Source organism: Pieris brassicae, chromosome 9, assembly GCF_905147105.1.
Source record: "Pieris brassicae chromosome 9, ilPieBrab1.1, whole genome shotgun sequence".
Classification (NCBI taxonomy): domain Eukaryota; kingdom Metazoa; phylum Arthropoda; class Insecta; order Lepidoptera; family Pieridae; genus Pieris; species Pieris brassicae.
Window position 1 is genome coordinate 6,180,812 of NC_059673.1, and position 22,785 is coordinate 6,203,596.

Genomic DNA, 22,785 nt, shown 5'->3' on the forward strand with positions numbered 1-22,785 from the left:
GTCGTGGCACAGCTTTAGAATGTTGTTGTTTCACTACATAAGTACAATTTTTTATATAACCTGAACACCAAGTGCCAAGTGGCCCCTGAATTCCTATATGATTATGTCTCTCCTCAAGTTGTTAATGATCCAAAGTGTCCAAAGCACGGGAAAAATCGATGAATAAAGCAAGAGTATATTTTTTAAGATCTAAGTTATTTACATCGTCCGTGAAACGCGATAGCAGTCCCGAGGTATATTCTGCTTGAAACCCGAATTGGTTCTTGAATATTATGTCCTTTCGCTTAAAAAATATTTAATTTGTTCCCCGATATATTTTCCTACTATCTTGTTTATAAAAGGTAGTATCGTTATACGACGGTGGTTGGCATAACCAACTTTTTTTCCTTTTTGAAAGACAAGTCTTACACCTGTTTTAAATCGTTTGAATAAAGCCCGTATTTAATACTGTGATTAATTAGATTTTTTATTGCAGGAGAAACTTCGTTTTTTATTAACTTTAGGTCGGATACTTTTATGTTATCAAGGCCCGGTGTTTTCCGAGCATTTAGAGTTTGTATAATTTTATTAATATGTTCTTCAGCCGTAGGCATTGTTTTGTTTGCTTTCACGTGATGTGTTTAATAATTTTGAATCAGTTAACGACACTTCAACAGCAGTGCTGAAATGTAGGGCAAAGTTGTTTAACCGTACCTATACCTTGCGACTCAGAAGCTTTCATGATAGCCTCATCGATGGACAGCGTCTTTCGTCCTAGCATTTGAATTTTAAAGTGTTCTGTTATTAGATTGTTGTAGTAATTGTCTCATTTTACTTCTATAATTTTGTTGTTTTTATTTTTTAATACTGATTATACTGAAGCCTTATTTCAGTGTCCCTTGAGGACTTCCTTAAAAAAAACTGTGGCTTTAATAAAATTCGAATAAGCGCAAATGTGGCAATTCCATGTTGATAAAAATATTTATATTATATGTTAGGTAAACTATATTCAGATTACACATAAACTGGGTAAGGTTTATAAAATAAAACATCGGTTTCTTTGCTTATAAATATTTTTATTCATGAATGTGACTTGATTACACAATCATATATTTTTAATCAGATATAGAAAAATAATATCAAAGAGCTTTATTGGAACATTTGTGGATAAGTGTTTTCGTGTTTTAATATTTGTCCTTCATAGATACATTTGAAGGATTAAAATAAACTCAAAACACCAACAACTTACTTTAAAAAAAATTAGAACCAAAGTCCTTGTCAAACACTATTATGTCATAATTTATTAACTAAGAAATATAGGAAACGATTTACACACAATAAAATCGAAATAAAATTAAGTAAAAATAAGTATTTTTTTTCGACTGTTTATTATGGAATTTGTAATTATGTACCTGAGTAGTTTGAACACAAATAGTGGTTTGTTTGGACTCAGAATCCAAGACGCGTTTGTAACCACTGGCTCAGCGACCGACTTGGCTTTAAGTTAGGACAGGTCGTATTGAAACAAGGTTATCGCAAAAAATGATCCAGTTTGTATTTTATTCAAAATTCATTTTTTAAATGTTGGAAAATCGGGCCCTGCCCATACGCGATAACCATGAGAGCAACACGATCAGCAAGTTACATAGAAAAAGTACTAAATTTCGTAGCAAAATTATGAGACGGTTTCGGAGGAACTGAGCCGCAAAAGAATCCGGTCTGAAACTGAACGGGAATGTTAAGCTGTTAGTGGATTCCTTACGACCCTCGGAAATAAAAAAATATTGAAAATAAATTGTCAACGTCACATGTAGGCGATTACACACTATCCCTAGTCGAAAAGTGGACTTATGACTATTAAAAGGGGTAGTGTATAAGGGCCTAAATATATATGTCTAAGCTCCCGTGTGTCGAGTGTGTGTGTGAAAGCAGAGCTAAACCTGTCTCGTTCACTGCACGCAGCACGAGTTCTTGTGGCCGTTCTTCTTCAGGCGCGACTTGGGCCGGTACTTCTCCAAGTACGAGAGTTGCTTCGCGTTTATTGCGCCGCGACGTTGGCTGGAAAAAAGAAAATTACATAAGCGAATGGTATTACATATATATATATATATATATATATATATATATATATATATATGTATAATTGTACAAATGATTGTGGTATTGAATTATACTCACTCTCTGATGCTCTCAACAGCTTCTTCGTACTTCATTCCAAGCTCGATGAGCGCGATAGCAACCATCACCGGAGCACGGCCAAGTCCTGCCACGCAGTGAACTGCCACGGCCGCTTCTGGCTTGTTCTGAGCCCTGAAATCAATTATAAAAACTGTTTAGTCTAATAAATTTACATAGTGATCTACTAAATTGATTGTATTTAATACCTTTGGAAAACTGGGAAACAATTCACTTTAATAAAACAGCTACTAAGAATGACTACCTCAATAAAATTCATACACAAGATATGAAAGCAATGAAAAACAATACAACCGCTTTATAAAACACTTGCTCACATAAACATCTAACCAAGTACCAAAGCAATGCATAAAACAAAATGAGTTACACCATTTGTAAAGAAAGTGAAGAATAATTGTTCCATGAAACGCCTCACAAAATACTTCGCGTTAATAAATTGACTCACATTGACGTACGACCAAACACCTGGATATCGTTACATTGAAATTAAAACAAACCATTCGCGTCATATTTTCCGAGAAACGATTTTCTATTTCACAATTTCTTGCAAATTTTAATTTTAAATTAGTCTAACAGCGTCATAGATTGCTATTGACGTAGACTGTGCAAGAAAAAATACTGTAAGCCAGGCTACGTTGGCTCTAACCACGTTCACAATGTCATATATACTAAATAACGTTTTTAATTGTTTCAGTAATAAGGGATTTTCTATATTTATTTAACCTCGATGACTTTATCATAAATGAATAAAAACTATGAAGAGGGTAGTTACATAATGTTTTCATTTATGACGCTCATATCCCGCTATGTTTATTTCTGTTCTATTGTCTTTTTTTATTTCAATAACTTCAAAATAACAAAAATTTATACGTACTTTTTATACGCACCATCAATATTTTGAGGGTAGTTCTTAATTTACAAACTTTTGTCTTAAGATGATATTATTCAAACAGAACTGAACACCAAAAACTGACAAAAATTCTTTCAAGCATACTTTAAAATTTCAATTAAAACAAGCAAATTTTCGATGAATTGATCTCCAGTAATTACGTTAATTAAAGCTACAGAATTTGATTATGATCATTTACTTATAAACAACATATACAGTCCATATTTGCATAACACACTTTTGTTCTAATATAGTGTACCATTTTCCGTATTATTCAATCGACTAATCGTCTAAAACTAACGAGATTTGCTTGATTGATTATTATGCGTTCGAAGATGCTTTCTCCTACCACGGTGCATTGAGTGCGCGTGCACTTTGAGCCGAGAAATGGAAAGTCAATACATTGACCTAAATGTTACCGATCTTGGAACTGATACTATTTTCTCTTTTGTATAATTCAGTTTAGAGAACCGTTTGTTAATAGTTCAGTAGGACGACGAATCTCAGTTGAATATTATTAAGAAAGATTTAGACTTTAACTACAACGAGATAGTGGTTTTTTAAAAAAAAAAATTAGTTTCAGATTTAAAGAGTATTTGAAATAAAATAAAATGTTTAAGGCACCAGAATATTGATTATGTTACCGACTAATAAATAATCTTATAATCTATTTGTCTAATAAAAGAGATCTAGGAAACAAATCGTAGAGAAGACCAATGTTACATACACATCCTTTTATTCATATTTAAGAGACGCTTGTGATCTAAAATGGTGTTATTATCTACTTACTTATCACGCAAAATCTCGAACCAATCGTCCACAACATTAGCCGGAGGGAAGGTGCCATCATCGTAAGCGAGATCCCTCACTTCGATGCCCTCGGCTTTCAGCGGTGCCGTGTCGTAACTCGGCTCGCACACGCGCACCACCGTGCAAACGTTATGCTTCCTCAGTTCCTGGAAACAACAGAGGTTCTTTAGGTATTTTTTAATGTTTTAAAAGTTAAGAAAAACACTTTTTCGAACGGATTAACGCTTTGTATTATTATTAAAACCTTATAATTATTTACAGAATTCTACATTTTAATTTTTTTCCGACGTTTCGCGTGCTTTTCAGCGTGCGTGGTCACGGTGACTGAAGACAAAAGGTGTTAAATGTCAAAAGTATCACAGCTGCAGAGAAAGTTGTTTTATCTGTATTTATTGCCCCGTAGTTGTTTTTAAGAATAATACAAAAAGCTTTAATCCGTTCAAAAAGGGTTTTTTACTTAATGTTTTAAAAGTTCATTAAATGAATCCGTTACTGTATAGAGTACGGTGCTAGATATAGTTATAGGTCAGCTTCGCGAATGTGGTTAAGCGGGTACCATATTGTTGTTTTTTTAATAAGTTTTAACGCCTAAATAATTGCTAATACCAAATAGAATATGATCTAAACTTTTAGTTGTATAAAAACAAATTTCAGTCAAAATAATAAATGTAAGCAATGCTGTTTCTCAATCTCTTAGCACGTAACATTTTTATGTACTTCAAATCATATTTTTATAAATGCAAATTCATATCATTCTTACTATATCATGAAATATGACTATTTGAAATAAAAAACTTGTTAGAAATGCAACCTTAATCGCCCTTATAAAGGCTCTCGAGTCGAAGTGGACAGTTGCAGTAAATATCACAAGTGTTAGAACCTTGGAAATGGGCCATGACCCATTAAAAAGCCTTTTTGATTTTATTTGGAATATATATACACGATCGGATACGGTTAAAAAATACAAATTTGTCCTTTTTGATCATATAAATAATCATTTAGATTAACCATTTATTGATATTCTGTTATATTACATAAATTATAAAGTGAAAACTTGCCGGTCGCATTTAATGATAGTATAGAAATTTGATTATTAATAGAGGAACGCATTTACTATGGTTCAGATTAATACCAGCAACGAAACTCCACCCGGTCCACAACTGAGCGTTTTTTAAAGGCAGTTTTTGTCGCGCACCTCCACTATGTGGTACCAGGTGCCCACTGAAGTATTTCCGAACCAATTCGACTTAGGGTCCTTCAAGAAAAGAGCGTACCAATACTTAAAAGGCCGGCAACGCACTCGCGAGCCCTTCTGACATTGAGTGTCCATGGGCGGCAGTATCGCAGTAACATCAGGTAAGCCTCCTGCCTACTTTAATAAAAAAAGCGGCCATCAGGTGTGATGAAATAAGAAGCGACCTATACACTACGTAGTGTTAACCCTCGATGCCCAAGGTTGCTAGTTTTCAACGAACAGGAACTATATCGTCATAGTTTCATGTATTTTCAATGTCACAGCCGCTACAACAACTCGTAATTACTTAGGTCACCTTCGATGCATTTGATAAAACGAGTGCCACGTTTCTAACACAGCGCTCGTGAAATTATATTTTACACATTGACGTTTCAGATAAGATTGCATTACGTATTTATTGCGTAGTTGCTTAGTCATTAATATAGAAATATTTACGACAGTTCTTTTTTATATATACCTCACGACACGTTCGGAAATACTTCTGGGGCATCTGGTTCAATATAGGGGTGGTGCGCGACAAAAACTGCCTTAAAAACAGCTCAGTTGTAAAACTGATGAAATTTCGCATTCTGCCTTAACATCCGATGATGACAACAAGAACGAGAAAACATAGCTCGTATAACGGAAAATATTATATACTTAGTTGAGTAGCCACTTCCAAAATTGTCTCAATTGGGAATCAATATTGGTACAAAACCGTTTAATAAATAATCACCGTTGACTATGAATAATAAAAGAGAAAAGTCTATAGTCTACCTCGTACTTGAACACACAAAGAACAAATGTAAACCATAATTTCATTGCTTCACAAGGACTTTTCAAATAAAATGGCATTAGTGTAAACAGCTTAAACATATGTATAACATTGAAGGAATACAATTTGGAGAAATTGTAAATTTAATACCTGTTGTATGGCCTAATATTTCTATACATACTATATAGAACCGTTTTGGATTCAGAATTTATTTGTACGAATACCTGTTAAGGATAAATAGCATGGAATTGTATTACAAAAAATTAAATTCCATAAGGAAATTACTGCTCAAATTGTTAAGGAATAATTACCCATCATAATTTGTAAAATACCTATTATTAATTGTGTATCACAATATGGCGATGAAATACCAGCTAATACTATGCCAAACAGTGGAATTAAATTTATTTTTCTATATTTTATTCAATAAGATATTACCTCCTTTTTTTACCAAAACTCCAGACCTACACAATTTGTTTTAATATATGAATTTATCAGGACTTGAGCAAAATTCAATATGAGCTGAGCCGAGATACCAACTTGGAGTAAAATCTATATTTACTCAATAAATACGAAGAAAGTCTTTTAGTAGCCTAAAGCCTGTAGCATTTTTACGCAAATATAAAATACTTTGGACGGTAATATTAACGTCACTGAAATGGTAAATAAAGATAAAGAAAGTGTTACTTTTAGTTGCCTAAAACCTTACGAAAATTGTGTAAAAGTAATAAATTACGCTTGGTTTGTACCAATATTTTGTACGGTTTGACGTATATATTTACGTCACTGAAATGCAAATGTAATAAAATCTTTTAATGTGATTATGGATTATTTATGTTCGCGTTAAGATTACAAGCTGTTATAAGCTGCTAAATCCTAGACGGAGAAGAATCAGTCTTGTAATCTTACTAAACGTTTTTCTTAATGACCTATTACTTTGACTTTCATGGTAATTTTAAACAAAACTACTCTCTTAACCTGCTATTAAAACAAGTCATTAGGTGTCCAAAATTATTGTTCATTATTAAGAAAACAATTTTGTTAATTTTAAATAATTAAGACAAACTATCATTATAATTGAACTTCTGCATGTATTGTTTTTAATTACCTGCAAATACGACTGGATGGTAACATCAGATGGACGGTCGGTAATGAGGAAGCGCATGCTCTTGTACTCGATGAGCGATGGCGCCGGTCTGATATCCTTCTGCTTCATGGTGGCGGCTGCTCCTTCGCTGGGATTAACACAACTGCCTCTCACTCAGGTGTTCTCGTAAACCACGCGACCCGTCAAAGTCTTACAGACAAATTGTCACTCTATTTCCACACAACACACTTCAGTTTCGTGACTTTTTTTTAGAAAGGGTCCAATTATATAATGAGGACCACCCACATGGAGGTCGCTTTCAAACACTTGAGCACATCCGAAGACAAATAAACCAAGGATCGGAATTGGGTTACCAAATTAAAATGATACTGCGAACATAAGCCGGCAACTTGATGATATGCTTCTTAAGGGTCTGAATTTAAGGTAACTGAAACAATATGTTTTAAATAAGATACATAGAAATGCTTCAAAGCGTTAGAGCGAGAGGGAAACGTCTTAATAATAGATTATTAAGTTTCGGTCATGTGAGCATGTCCAGCGCTCGAGGTATTCTGAGAAACTGCCAATGAAGCGTCACTGGCAGTCGCTGCCCCTGTGTACACAACCAGTGATAACATGATAGTAAACACTACGCAATAATCATTTAATTGTGTACATAGATAAATACTTCTCAAATGAATCGATATCCAAGGTTATCAAGGTGGGCTTATTAATCTGACATTGAACTTGGCCAATAGCTCTACATCAAAATGAACGTCCATCAGATTTTATATTATTAAGATATTTTTGTTGTCGAAAATTATCATCGTTACCTTTGGGTGAGTAGATATCGCGTAATGCTTGGTTGCGTGGTCTAAGCGCGCCAGCATGGGTCCAGTAGAACACCCCACTACCTTGCCTTCACTAGACGCCCTCCTGTTTATTTGTGTTGGGCCTGGCAGTACTCCGCGCTGTCCAAGCGGAACTCCATCAATGTCGCCACAGAACGAATGCTCAGCTGCAACAATATAAACATGATCTTAAAATGACGCATTATTTACACTCGACATACATTTATATCTCTAATTATAGAAGCAGCTCAATTTGTCACTAATTGTGAGTCACCTTTGTTTGGTGTAAATTATTTCTTCTTTGAATCTTGTAGATTTAGTTTGATAACATCAACGCACACATACACCTTCTTTTAGGTCAATTACTAAATACGTAATTTACCAAAATACCGCATTACAAGACTGGCGAAAAACAACCGTTTGCAAATGATTTATATTATTACGTTGTTTAGTGTTTTTGTGACTTTTAGCAACGAGTGGACGACGCCACACATGCTGCCAACTAATTTTGAGGACAAAATTTAGCGAAACGGAGCTCGTCCCTGGCACTCACCTCGCCAATCGCGATATATCTAATACAACTGAAACAAATATTTTTAAAGTGTTTTTTCACAGGTTTCATTGAAAGAGACGTTGCCAAAGCTTGGGTAAGTGCCAAAATACTGGAGTGAGACTGATGTTTTGAATTATGCGTTTGTTTTCGTTATTTTAAACGAAGGAAGAACTCAAAATTATTAAATTATTCAGGTCCGCCTTTGTCAGAAAAAGGAACGTTAAGAATGAAAAAACATTGACCTTTTTCTTGCACGGTATATTTTTAGAGGCTTATAAGCAAAAGGTTTCAAAGATAAAAAACGTTTACCCTTTGTAGACGAGACGGTCGATAAACTCCAGACTAAACTTCCCGAACATACATTTAACAATGCAGACATTTTCAATTTACCATTTTAGTAATCTCCCCAGTGTCTAGCCATTTTAATGGACATATACAAAATTTATAGTCAAATATCAATCATTTCCTGAATACGGTAGATATGCAGCACCTGATATTTGAAGTGCGTTTCAGTATTGCTATGGTATTAATATGCAAGTTTGTCCCGCAAGCACCTAACCTTAACAATATTCGAGAAACCGTTCAATCTATCAATATCGTTGGCATTTGGCAACGGCTGTAATAAACTATGAAATTTAATAGACCACTGAGTGTTGAATTCCAGTTATAGAAGCACACGTGGCGAAACGGATACTAGCCACAAAGGACATAAGAACCACAATAATTGTGTTATTGAAATCATATTCCAGATATCCATCTATTATATATATTCAATGAAATATAAGATCTAGATGAATGAATACATGCTTTTATATCCATGCCAGATCCAGCGTTTTCTTACAGGAATCAGTGGTTCATATAACATTATTTCTCTTCTCTCCGCATACATTTTAGCAGAGTTGGCATTGCACTTTATCCGGATTACATATTGTGCCATTTAAAAAAAAACTTCGGAAATGGAAAAGTTTTGACAGTGAATCCGTAGACAATAGAACAAAATGTTGATAACTAATCATTGATGCAGCGGAAACATTTAGCTTGCGAGGTCAACCACGACACAACTGGCCTCAGTGTTCAACTCTATTGCGGTATAATTCTAGGAAATCAGTAATGAATTGTTATCAAGACCTAAGAGATTTCGCCAACGATTACACTATGAATAAACACCGCATTATTTTTTTATAAATAGGTTTTAGTCAAACTATAACGCTAATATCGAGTAGTCTCCTGGTAGATAAGCAAGGGAGAAACCGAGGGCCATCTATTGTAACTTCAAAGTAACATACTTATATATAATAACAAATATAGCACGGTTTAAGTATTTATTACTGTCTTTATCAACGAATACATTTGCAAGGCGCTTTCGTTGTTGTTAAGAATAAAAAAAACATTTTAGACATAAACACTTTTGAAATATAATCTTCAACAGGTGTTCAATGTTTGTAAAACAAATGCTTATCTCCTGGGATTAGTTGAGCACGGCCATAGTTTGAGATTTGTTTATATGTAAGTCACGTTCTATCCTAACAAGATAAAGCTTTGTCTTAAAGTAGTATAATTACGCTATGTAAAATATATATAATATCTAATGTAACATCGTGTGTTTATCAAGGCGCTAATCTCAAGAAGTAATGATCCAAATTGAAAAATATCTTAGTGTAAGATAGTCCATTTATTAAGGAAGGCCATATCTATATATCTTCGGGCTAACAACGAATAAATGCGCAGGATACAGCAAGTTCCATATTTTCTGTAGCATTGACTTCGAAACTTTTGTTTGCCATTTAAAAAGTATTAATCATTATAAAACAGTTAATTATTTGTAATGCGTTGCGACGGCCATAGTAACAAACTGCTTATCAAAAAGCGATTACTTAGATAATGCTACAAGTCATTTTGACCAAAGCGTTAAAATTCCGAAAATAATTACAAGTCTTTACGTGTATTTGTTATTCAAGTTTAAGCAGATGAAATAACATCTCACGACGCAGATAATTCTATCATACTTTAATTACATCGTAATTAAGACTAAACGCGTTTGTTTATCATAAGTCACCTAGAGATTTATTAATACTTGAATATTCCAGATATGTGTATATTATTAGATTTATTGGCATCAGCCGTATAAATTTGTTCTGTTATCTAAACAATTATGGCAGTAAGTAAAAGCAATTGTTCAATGCCAAAGAACATTTATTTTGTCTTTTCTAAAATATTGAGTTTTGAAATGCTCGATGAATCTTGGGTTTCCCAAGTTTCAGTTATTGCATTGTTGTGCTAGACTATTGTAATCATTTTGAGTTATAATTGTATGTTTATTTCACAAATTATTCAGATTTTCCTTATAAACGATTGTTTAATGCAACTAAAGACCAATTTACGAATTCCAATGATAAAACTTGTATTTAATGAGCGTCCAACTGAATGGAAATGTAAAATAAATATTTTTAAAGGCACCCAAAACAGATTGAATGTCATATTTTCAGAAAAAAAACTAACACTTATAATTTATATTAGCATCAGCCTTATTTTTAATAAACTTTCCTACCTGGCAAAATTACCTGACATTTGGCGATAAGATTAACGTTCAACGACTTCTTTGTGTTTATGAAAGGGTAGGAATATACTAAAACACCTGTTGCTCTCGGCTAATAGATAAACGACAAAGACAAAAAAAAAGGTTTTGGGTTCTTGTGCCATCGTCACAAAACAATTTACCTGACGCTTGGACATTGAGAACATCCAACTAAAGAGAAACTTATTACATTCCCGCCAACTTAAGTCACGAACGCACAACACGAGAGAATTCGTTCGCAAAACGTGTCAGTAAAGCGGGACACCGAGGTTAATGATGACACAGAAACACCACTTACGTGTATCCAACGCGACGAATATTGCTGAACTCAAAAAGTTAGTCAACTGATCTGTTTAGAAAATAAACGAAGCAATTCACAGGCAAAAGTGGCTGTCGTCGTAGACAGTGAGACGGATTAGGCGTTCACATTGCAGCGGGTCGACACGGTCCGTGCCGCGATCGAGCAGAGCAGAGACTGGCACGAACTTGTGGCGCGCTGGCGAGCTGACCGCGACTCCGACGTCACGGCGGCGGTGGGTGCGGATGGCGTCACCTCCGCTAACATGTGCCCTACACGGACGCACACTAGCTCAACGAGCTATTTAACTTTTCACGAAACTTTACAAAGTTCATTACGTGCGTGCTTAGACTAAACAGTAGTTAATTGGAACATAAGGATCAGTGGACATTGGACAATAGATACCCAGACAAAACACGTTCTTTAAATCTCGAATTATAGTAAGTTATCCAGTCGACTGAAGGTACAATTCAAACAAAATGTGAAAATAACGAAAGAATTTAGGTCACTTCCTACGCACTAAATACGGAATATACCACTATCTTAAATAAACGATTATTTATTATAAATACAGGTTATATAAATAACGCTAAGTTATCTCATTATGGCATGGAAAAGGTTAATAAAATTTATTGACTGTGAAAGTAGTCCAGATGGAATTAGATCTCCAGAAAAATAGGTGGGCGTTTCGCAATCTCGTCGTTAGGTGTAGGTCTCCTACGCTGTTCCGCGGAGTTGCACTTTAATCTAATCCATAAATATTTGTCTACCTACTCGCAAACAATCTGTTTTAATCTTCATTTACAAACCAATGTCTATGTATAATTTGACCGCTAAAGATGAAACATGCATTGTAAAATACTGTCAATATAAACAATATTTTAACGCTTTTTGTATTAAACGAAAGTACTTTATAAAAGCACAAACCAACGTAGGTGGTCTTTATACCAGCGCCGGTGGTCATCTATCAACTATAGGTTTAAAATTACACAGTAATTTATCAGTCTGTGATACCCAAGACACTTCGAAATGAGAGCATGGAGCATACTTCGAGTCGTGTTGACTCTTCATCACGATTCACAAGTCAGCAGGAATACTGATGACCTATGACAATATAGATTTTTTGCGTTTGCGATCAAAAAAATATTTTTAGCACGGCAAAAATGCCCTTCAAATTCTCTTAATGCTAAGTTGTCTCGGCTCTCGACTCCGGTAATAATGTTTATTTATTGCCAAGAGACAGGATAATTACTAAGTTATATTTTTATGTAAATTAAAAAGTAATTCGCACTGAGGCTAAGACAGACGTATCATATAAAATAATTATATGTTCTAATCGCATTGTAATATAAATCTCCTGATATTACTTACATAACTTGTAAAAGCGAACATATAAATAAACCAGCATTGATTAAACAGTCCACGTGATAATGCCACGAGGAAAACAAAATCAACGTGTTTCTCTTACACAAACAATTTCAGTCTATTGTTAACCGACCTCAGAGCTCCCACGACAAACGTGCTTTGGTACTAACTAACCACACCAACGTTTCACATTTAAATCCCTATCAAATCCATAGATAATTAAACAGCTTCAATTCTTATTTAACTATTATAGTTGCATTAGCGTTTTACACAAATCTAGGGAAACATTCCGTCTTTATTTACTGGAAACGATTTTACTATCTAGCCTATAATTTAGTTTTAAAATAATTTTCAACAAAACAAAGTTTCACTTCAAGGATAAACCAATGTTAATATAGCTTTTAAAGGCCATGGTCAACAAAAGTTTCCAGCGAAATATTAGCAATTGCAGTAGTAACACAACATGGCAATAAAATGCATACTGAAATACCTAGAATTTTCCAAATTGATAATAAATTGGTTACGTATTGATCGTATCATTTGGGAGATAATACTTAATCTTGAAGACAGATAATAATATCACATTCCATGCTTGGTTTGCTTCATAATTTTAAAGAGTTTTCAAGAATATGATCTATGGGCCTCACTCACAAATTGTAAGTACACAAATTGTAACTGTAAGACAATGCACATCACTACAGCAGAAAAATCATTTTTTTTTTGGGTTGACAATGTTAATGTAAAAATTGCATGGGCAGGGCATGTTTCATGCATGATAGGGCAGTTCTCTTTGTTATACCTGACCAATGCTTTTGCGCGCCACTGTTTGGGTGGGGAACACGAGGAATTCAACTTTCACGGCTCCGCTGCAATCGCGTTGCACTCCGATGTTTCAGTCGGTTTTATTGACCAATAAATGCAACCTATTTTATATTTAGACACAGTAACATTCTTGTATTTCCACGAGGAATCTAAATCGCCAAAATCGCGAATCACTGTACTCGTGTCAGTTTGAGTTAACGATAAACTTTCGTGACAGTCTGTATCTGGTACTAGGAAGGCCTCATAAATTCAAATGACAATTACACAAACTTCGGAACACATCAAATATCATTTGATAGTAGATTTCATTATTTGACTTTGATTATTTATCGTACATATTGTATTGAAATTTATGTATTTACTTCGTAATCCTACAACTATAACAACAAACAATTATACTAAAGATACAGCCAAATATGGAATACATAATTGTATGTATAAAGGTTCGGCTGTGTTGTATGATGGTGTAAATGTTAGGGAATATACGTGCGGTTGTGTATGTGCGTTTTGCTCATGATGCAGGTGATACAGCGCTATAGATATTCTTAATACTGTCTGTAAGCATATTCCGCAGACGTAAGGGACTGCCTAAATTTGTATAAATATCTCTTAAGATGATACGATTAAACAAGACCAAATGTTACTTTAAGAAATATAGCTTCAATTTATTACAGTTCAGTCTCGTAACTATGTAAACAAAATTCAGCTTTATTGTGTAGCGTTTAAGGTTGCTTGTTGTGATCTTTTGAAATGCAGTGTGCAACGTATGGTCGTTCGTGCGAACCAGCCCGCTTCTCGTCTCAGGTGTAGATCTAATTTAGTCTGTCTGAGGTCGTTGCAGCCCTACCCGCTTATATTGCAACGGGAAACAGGTCGCGACCCACTTCGCTAGGATCAATACTCGGTCATCGACTTCGCCTGCGCCTCGTACGGTCCCCCAACTGCCACATCAAAGGGATTACAGAATTCGCAACAAACCTTCTACGTGATACTAAAAATAGGTCTCAATGTCAGAGACCAACTATTCAATAACACTGCGCCGGTACTTGTTCATACATTTAAACAACGTATGCCCATAAAATTAATAAAAGATTCGTAATTTACATTGCACGCAAAGATAAACATTTAAATTCACAACTGAATTCCCGTCGTCATTTCACTTTTGTTTTAATAATATTCGTATATGTAATTTAAATAACATTTCTTTATATTTCCACGTATGCGTTATTGAAAAATAACACAACTATAAAACACCCGACTGATATTGTTATCGATGGGCATCGATCATATCACAATCGCGATTATTTCCGTATTTCTTCGTATGGTTAACATATTTCAAAGTAATGTCTACGTCCAGATTATTTATTAAGAAAAACATTGTTAAATACAGCGAAACTGCACAAGGGCAGCAAAATAGGTCAAAATTCTATTTTAAAAAATGCGAAGTGTGTTTTTTATACCTTACCTAAATCATGACTCATTTTAAACGTAGATAATTAAGTAAGTTTTATACATAGATAATTACGAATGATAAGGTAGAATCATTTTGACGCATAATATAAAACGTTGCCTTCAAACTGAATAATACAACCCGTCATTGCTTTCATTGTTAATATGAACGATTATATTAAAATCAATAGTTCGTAAATAGGTATAATGGAGGTGTCAGCATGACCTGGCTTAGTGACCTGGATACCCACCACTAGCACTGACCTCCTTCCCAGGTACTCCAGACTAACTACATTCATTATTATACTCATTATTTTGTTGTATCCTTGCAATTGTGTTTATTCTACTCGCATTGCCGGAAACAACCTTCGTTCACATAACCCTGAAGTTACTCTAGTTAGAATTACTTACTAGTTTTACTATAGATAATTAAGTTGATTGCACTAATTACTGTCGCTTGCCATTATATACAATATTTTTAGGTCATGAAATAAAACGCATTCATAAGAGAAAATGAAAAAAATCCTTACACAATCTAACCTTACATTAGTTAAGTTACATATATATATTTTAGTCAATAATTAGAAGCGCAAACCAAACGTTAGACACCAAAAACACGTGCCCATTGATGCGAGCTTCATAAATTGTAATACAATATTCTGGTTTCCTTTAATGTCCAAAGAGGTTGACTTCACTTGTATTGAAGTATCACTTCGGTTCATTACCTTTGGATGAGCCGAATTAGTTTTAGTTAGCGTCGCAACCCCTTAATTTTATAATAGATAAAAGCCAGTTGTTAACCAGCTTTAAACAAAGAGTTTTATTTAAACAAAAAAATATTTGTATTTCTGTTTCTGACGAATATACTCAAAAATTACTGGACCGATTTCGAAGTTTTTTTTTAAATGTTACATATTATCCTCAGGGTAGGTACATGACTTTCTAAAATATTTACAATATAGGACAACAAATGTGCTGCCGTGTCTTATAAGCGGGTACCTGAATAAACTGAACAATACAATTATAATGGTACCTTAAAGATTTTTATTCACAACTATATTTCTTATAGTCTACTGTCTATTAACAGATATGCAATAAACAAGGTGCAGTGGAAACTTTCTACGCTTCTCTAATCAACCAAAGAACATCTATTACTTACTTAATGGCTAGTCATATTAATCAATACACGAGTGAGATGTTACGTGCACTTTTATGGAATTTGTGAATAAATACAAACACTGACAATAATTATGTTTTTAAATTATATTTTAAAATAAGAATATTAATTATTTCTCGACATACGCTTATATAATTAAGCTAGAATACATTAATTATAATTGCTACGCCTCATAACGATATGAGTTGACTTATTCATTTCATACTAAAATATTAGGTCTTTAGGACACTTTTGGTATAGGTAGGGTTGGGTAAATCTTGACCTACACAGATCAAAACTTGTTCTGAATTGTTTGTTTAACATCATTCAGTATAATTTAAATAATAAAGTATAAAGAAGCCTTAAAAAGAACATAGCAATTGGTTAAAGCGTATAAACGTATTAGTTATCCGAAGTTATAGTAAGACAGATCACAGAAAGGACGTAAAGGGCGTCGCCCTTTAGGTTCGAAAGCCTGTCTAAAAAGCTCCGAGCGACGACCCTACGAAGTACAAGCCCTTGCAGAATGAACCGGTGGTTTTATATGAACTCACCCGACCGGCTCTCCCTCTGTCTGTCCAATGAACGCCCTTTACGCCCAAGGAGGGACCAAATGTCTCAAACCGTGCCTTATTTTCTAATAAAAGTGCTTAGGAATGTGGGGTAGGTAGAGGTTTTTATATTGCGACAGGAAGTTTATTGCCGGCCGTTTAACCCTTAAACACAAAAGGAATTTAAAAACAATATTGATTTGTATAAGGAATATTAGATGTTATTTATAGACTTTTGACTTCATTCGCTTGCCTACAAATTACAATATCAATTCAGCGAGTGATGACGCCATCAGGCGTGCCGTACCTATCAGTCAGTGGTAAAACTAATCTAATTGAAATGGCGACGCTAACTAATTCAAATTGTTATAATGGTTCCAAATTAAGCCTGAATTGACGTGTTCATAGACACGACGTAAAATAGTTGTTGCTTCAATGTTTTCAATTGTAATGGCTTGATTGTTTTGGGAATGCCGCAAATTCATCTACTTATTCACACCCAACATTATTGGCTTTTACATCCAAACTATACCACCTACTATGAGTCGTAGATTCTTCTATTGACGGTGAAGTTCTTCTCTTTAAAAAAAACTAAATTGTAAGTATACCTTGCATTTTTGGTTATATGTATATACGTAGGAAGTTAAAAGATTTAAGATATTTGTGTGTTTAAACTGAAAGGACATAGAGCATTTTACAATTTCATTTGTAAGGATTGGGGAAAGATCGAGGCATTACATCCGGTGTAACGGAGAAACGTCAACGCCTGCGCAGGGTCAATACACGCTAGCCAAGGCCGGTTCATTAACCCCCCTACCCCAACCCAAAGAATATATAGAACATCAATCAAATTATCTAAAAATAAAATCGATTTGCAAATCTAGGCTCTCTTAACCTCATAGTAAATCATTTCGGTATTTTAATACAGGACTTCAATTTTGGGTTGAAACCGAGATCACGTTCTTTGTTAGTTTGATATAAAGATAAGAGTAAATGAATTATGCAATAGTGACGTAAACGTGCGGCATGCATTTCACGAAGTTAACAACAAAACTGGACACACGTCCTCATTTACGCAGTCAGTGACGTCAATGGTAATTAATTTGCCTTCACATCAAAACAACACAATTTCTCAATATGTACTTGAATTTTAAAATATATCCCTATTAATAAAACAAGGAAAATAAGAAACCTGCTATTACTTTCAATACTTTCACTGTCAGGTACCAACCTTTGGTTGAAAAAAAAATTATAACATGATTACTACTGAAAAAATGATAACTGAACATTTCAACACTATTTTTCAACAAATATACAAAAGAGGATTAAGCCTTACACCACAGTCTGCATTGTAATTTTGAAAAATTTGTTTCCTGCATAATAGAATTGTTAAGCAATAGAAGGATTGTATAACAGCATTCTAAGGTTAGTTAATAATTATTATTAACTTATTATACATACATGCACTTAACCAAAAATGTACTATATAATTAGATAGTTTTAATACATCAATCATCGGCCATTGTGCTTAGAAGGAACTGATGCTACTGTAAGGAGAGAGACTTAGTCTCGGTCAACTTGTGCTAACGGTGTAATCATTCAGTCATCAATCCAAATGTTGGTATGAATAAGTATAAAAAGAAATTTAAAAGTTCAAATGCAAAGGGACAGGAACTACGATTTATTTTCCTTGTAATATACTAAATTATGAAAATCTCACTATATACCAAACAAAGTTTTATAATATGTGTATTGTAATATTAAGATTGAGAATGACACTTATTATATTATACATCCTAGTGTGGGGGCCAGTGCACTTTACTTTACCTAAATATATTGTATATAATAAAGTTTTTCTTTTCTTTTTGGATATTATTCATTCTATCTAAGGGGTGTAAATCAAAATTTAATATTGTAGGTTTAGTTAGACGTGGTGTCACACTTTACCGACAATAAATAAATAAACTATATTTAAAGCAACCCAAAAAACTATATTTAGAATTTTCTAGAAGCACGAGTTTGAACGATATCTGAATTAATAAGACACGAAACAGCTAAAAATATTTCTATAGATACCTACTCTTCTCATCGGAGCTTACGACATTGACAGTAGCCCCTGTCAGCCATGAGCCATCTAACAGTGCCTGCCCATTTTAGATTTCATTCACCCTCAAATTTATTAGATATTAGTGACACTATCATTTGATGATTTATTATTGGATTTATACAAGAGGTGGATCGAAAATTACTTTTAATTATAATTGTTCCACGCCTGATCCGAGAAGTATTAACGTCGAGGAACGTTCACGAACTTGAAGAAGGATCGACTTTCGTTTGAATAATGTAAAGAAATTGAATTAACTTAAAATATATGGACTTACCTCCACAGCCATACACATTGAATACGAATTGAACGGATTCAGCCGCGAACAGCTAAATAAATTATTCGACACACGCGGAAAACGTGTGCTTTGCACAAAAAAATTAACTGAACTGACTGAAAATTGAAATCTGCTATGACGATTCTGGAAGCTGGAACTGTCAATAGTCATAATATTTTAGACATTTGTCAACTGACTTACTATTTGAGTGATGTCTAGAGATGTCAGTTATAGTCGGTTCACAGCTACCTCTGATAATAACAATGTGGCTTGTCTGTAAGTACTAAAGTTTTCGTTTGGCATTACAGCGCAGCCATCGTATTAATAGACGTTTTTATTATGTAAATTTGCTATTTTAATATTAGTTATTATGCCGAAGGGAAAACGCATTGTTTTATCAGTGTATGCTTTTTATGAAACACAAAGTTGAGAATGCCCCTTGTAAGGGCGCTCTGAGAATTAAACTCAATTGTCCTTAAGAAAGTACTTTATTGTTCTTCATGACACAATATTGATTAGTGATTACATTACAGTAGGTACATACAATATTAGTAAACTAACATTGAACCGTAGAGAGGACGCGGGGCATCGCAAACCAACACACATCCTCCCCTCTGGTACTCGGTTAGTAGTCCCGATAGGTACCAGCATCATCAACGGTAGAAGCTTTCCGTGGTCTTCCACTTCTAATACGTAGGATTGCCTCTGAAATATCTTCTCGTTCTAGTAGCGTAGCGCTGTGTTGTTCATTATTACCCGTGTAATAAAGCCGCTCCTATAGCATAGCGACTTGCATCGGTTTTTAAGGTGAATGATGCGACAAATTTTCCATTCTTGAAAAAGAATATCTGTCAGGTTAAGTTAAGCGTCAATCCAACGTCGTCTCACGTAGTGTTCACCTTTAGGAACGAGGATAACTAGTACTGCCCATAATAATGATTTTCTTTTTGACGAAGAGGTGATAACCCTTACTGGTTGGTGATTACCGGTATCAATTATTATGTGCATTTGCAAAACCAATTATATTAAAATCAAGTTGATCATTCATTGAAAAAATATAATAGACTAATGTTTAGTTGGATTTATTGGTCCTAGTCCAGCCATAAGTCCTGTTACAGATGAAAATGTATTTTAATGAAGTAATGTAATATTATTACAGTTTAAACCTTCATATTTATTAAAGACTCAGCAAAAAATAAAAAAATATTCTATTCGAAATAGCCACCTTTGGCTTTTATAAATTTAATGAGGCCACGAATATATTTATGAGTTTACGCACTGATTCCAAGAGAAATTTCGCCACTATGTCCTCCAAATATTTTTTAGGAAACTTATTGTCGCCGTGTCGCTTAAAGAAGGCCAGGTCCTCTAATAGTGACTATAATTTGAAGTCTAAATAGTTGAGGTCTGGGCTGTATGATGCGCTAGATCAGCTCTTATTAAGCCAGGCTTGGGTAGTTTCTACCTTTTGACCAGGTGCAGAATTCTGCTGGATAGTTCACAGTAGGTTTGTAAAAAAGCTATAGCTGAGAGTTTTCACAACGTGCTCCAAGACTGTATCTTGATACACTTTGGCTGAAGTTTTCACCCCTTTTTCACAAAAATTTAGTTTTGTGACTCCTTGATGAGTCACACCCTACCATAGTATTGCTGACGCAGGATGAGGTACCTTTCCGACCACTTAAACAGCTTCTTTAGAACTGTGAGCGTACACTTTATCATTTTGCTTATTGTAGTGTTCTTCAATCGTGTTTTTTTTTAAAATAAAAGTGGTAAAAAGGATATTTCTGTGGTTTTCTTGTGTATCGCGATAGATGGCGTTTGAATTGATCCACTCGATTTAATTATAATGATTGATCTAGGGCATGTCCTGTATATTGATGATAAGCTCAGAGCTTCATGTCTTATTTTATACTACGTGACAGAGTCCTAGCGGAAATCTTCATTCTCGTTATAAAAATTTCTTGCTTCTTTGGGTTTTTTTTTTCATTTTTAGTTCTAAAAGCACGAGGCACACGGATTGTATCTGTTGATAGAGATATATATATATATATACGAACATACGGCTAATACTAAGCTTTTGAAGTATACGGAATATGACTGACGGCTCCATAAAGCATCGAAAGAATTTTGTAAAATAATAAAAGTGTTTCAAATTCAAAATAATTAAAATGTTGAAAAAAAGAAAGGTTTTTATGTAACAGTATTTATAGCCAGTCCAGTTATAGTATACAAGGATCTTATGCTATGCTTTAACTTCTATTCTCGATTATATACCGGGCTTGATTCAAATTCTTCTTTACGATAAATATGAGTATCCAGAATTGGAGACAACATTTTTATTTCACAGAACCATTGTAAAAAGTCTTGTGTCATCGTCGAATTTTTTACACATTGAGAATTCTTTGTGCGTTTTTAAGTTGTAAAACTGGAAAACTCATTTGATGAGATTAGCAAAATCTCTGCAGATTCAAAAAAAATTATTCTCATCAATGTTCTTACATTGCAGAAAGTGTAATCGGTAACAGCAATTACCTATGTTAATCTCAATCTTTGTGGATCCATTAGCCAAATTAATTATAGCTGCTCTAGTCCGTAAACTTATAGTCTTATGTAATTACATTTCATACAATGTTGCACCAGCGATACTTGTACAAGCCGCAGAGTCTAAATAAACGTAAAAAATGGGGGAAATATGAAATTTTAAAATATCCGTTTATTTATTTTATTTACGTTTGGCCGCCAGTTTTTAGATTAATTTCATTTGCAAACGTCAACGATTGGGTGCCATGACGGGTCCGTGAAGGATCCTCTACACGGGCTACACTTTTAGTAAAATACTTGGCTACATCATTGTCGACAATATCCCGACAATTCAAAAAACATTTTAATGCAGCACAGGGCTGAAAAATTTATATCTCGGCAAAATTTCTGCAACAGTGAATGGCTTATTATTTTGTTTTTATACGGTCTAAATACGTTACAGGAACGAATCGTGGCAAACTTCACGTAGCATGAAAAAGGGACGCACTTAGGCCGTAACAGTGTAACCTACGTTAAACATTTTACACAATTTTATCTGAAACTAGATTGTGTATTTTTTTTCTCTTTGTTAATCCCGTCATATATGTGGCAGAAACCTGATATTATCCGACTAATAAAATATTGTTAGGAAAGGAAATTCATTCAACCCATGAAAGCACAAGCTACAGGTACTGATATTATGGGAAAATGGGTTTATACCAAACACATTGTTGATATTATTGAAACGGGTGGCTATCATGATGGTATGAATAAAACAAATTAAAATAGTTTAGAAAAAGCTAATTCTAATGTTGCCACTTACATTTTAGTTGTAATCTTTGATGCATCTTAACACACTAAACACGTATTGTAGGTAAGGCGCCTAAATAATATACGTATAACTCTACTAAGTCAGACATATTTTTTTAACAAAGGCTTATTTTATCTAATTTCTATGGTAAAAGCCTAAAGAGCACCTTTATGTGATTATAGAAGAACATAAAAAAACATCAATCAAAAAGCAGACCAGACCAACAGCTCCAAACTTGTGGCCACATAGTAGCTACTAGCTAGACTCCCGTCATATGATTGAGAGCTAAACCTAATAGAATTTATATAGTCTGATCAAATAAAACATAAAAAAGGCCAAGTGTCAAAAATTATAGTAAATTTGACAACCTTCTGTCTACAGAAGACTAGCAAGAACAGTCTTCTGACAAATACTCTAATCTGACAGTACACAAAATTCTAGTTCTTCAGATAACAGATTTCAGATTGAATTAAATTTTCA

The 22,785-nt window shown here is 34.2% G+C and overlaps 1 protein-coding gene across 2 annotated transcripts; it reads right to left on the reverse strand.

Annotated features, from left to right (window-relative positions):
- Positions 1-1,251: 1,251 nt before the first annotated feature.
- LOC123714060 (PRL-1 phosphatase) lies at positions 1,252-19,117 on the reverse strand. Of its 2 annotated transcripts, none has more exons than XM_045668143.1 (6): positions 18,972-19,117; positions 7,804-7,988; positions 6,992-7,418; positions 3,854-4,020; positions 2,158-2,289; positions 1,252-2,037 (listed from the first exon to the last, which is right to left on the reverse strand). In XM_045668143.1, exons 3-6 carry the CDS (start codon positions 7,097-7,099, stop codon positions 1,929-1,931), a joined length of 516 nt encoding a protein of 171 aa, XP_045524099.1. In that variant the 5' UTR covers positions 7,100-7,418; positions 7,804-7,988; positions 18,972-19,117; the 3' UTR covers positions 1,252-1,928. The 2 variants fall into 2 exon arrangements, with proteins under 2 accessions (XP_045524099.1, XP_045524100.1); XM_045668144.1 differs by lacking the exon at positions 18,972-19,117 and adding an exon at positions 11,248-11,430.
- Positions 19,118-22,785: the final 3,668 nt, after the last annotated feature.

Bases quoted from the DNA above. Each gene is read 5' to 3' on its own strand.
- LOC123714060 (XM_045668143.1), bottom strand. From the start codon at position 7,099: ATGAAGCAGAAGGATATCAGACCGGCGCCATCGCTCATCGAGTACAAG. The intron at 4,021-6,991 runs GTAATTAAAAAC...TGTTGTTTCCAG, and splicing joins CCATCCAGTCGTATTTGCAG to GAACTGAGGAAGCATAACGT. The intron at 2,038-2,157 runs GTGAGTATAATT...TCTTTTTTCCAG, and splicing joins GCTGTTGAGAGCATCAGAGA to CCAACGTCGCGGCGCAATAA.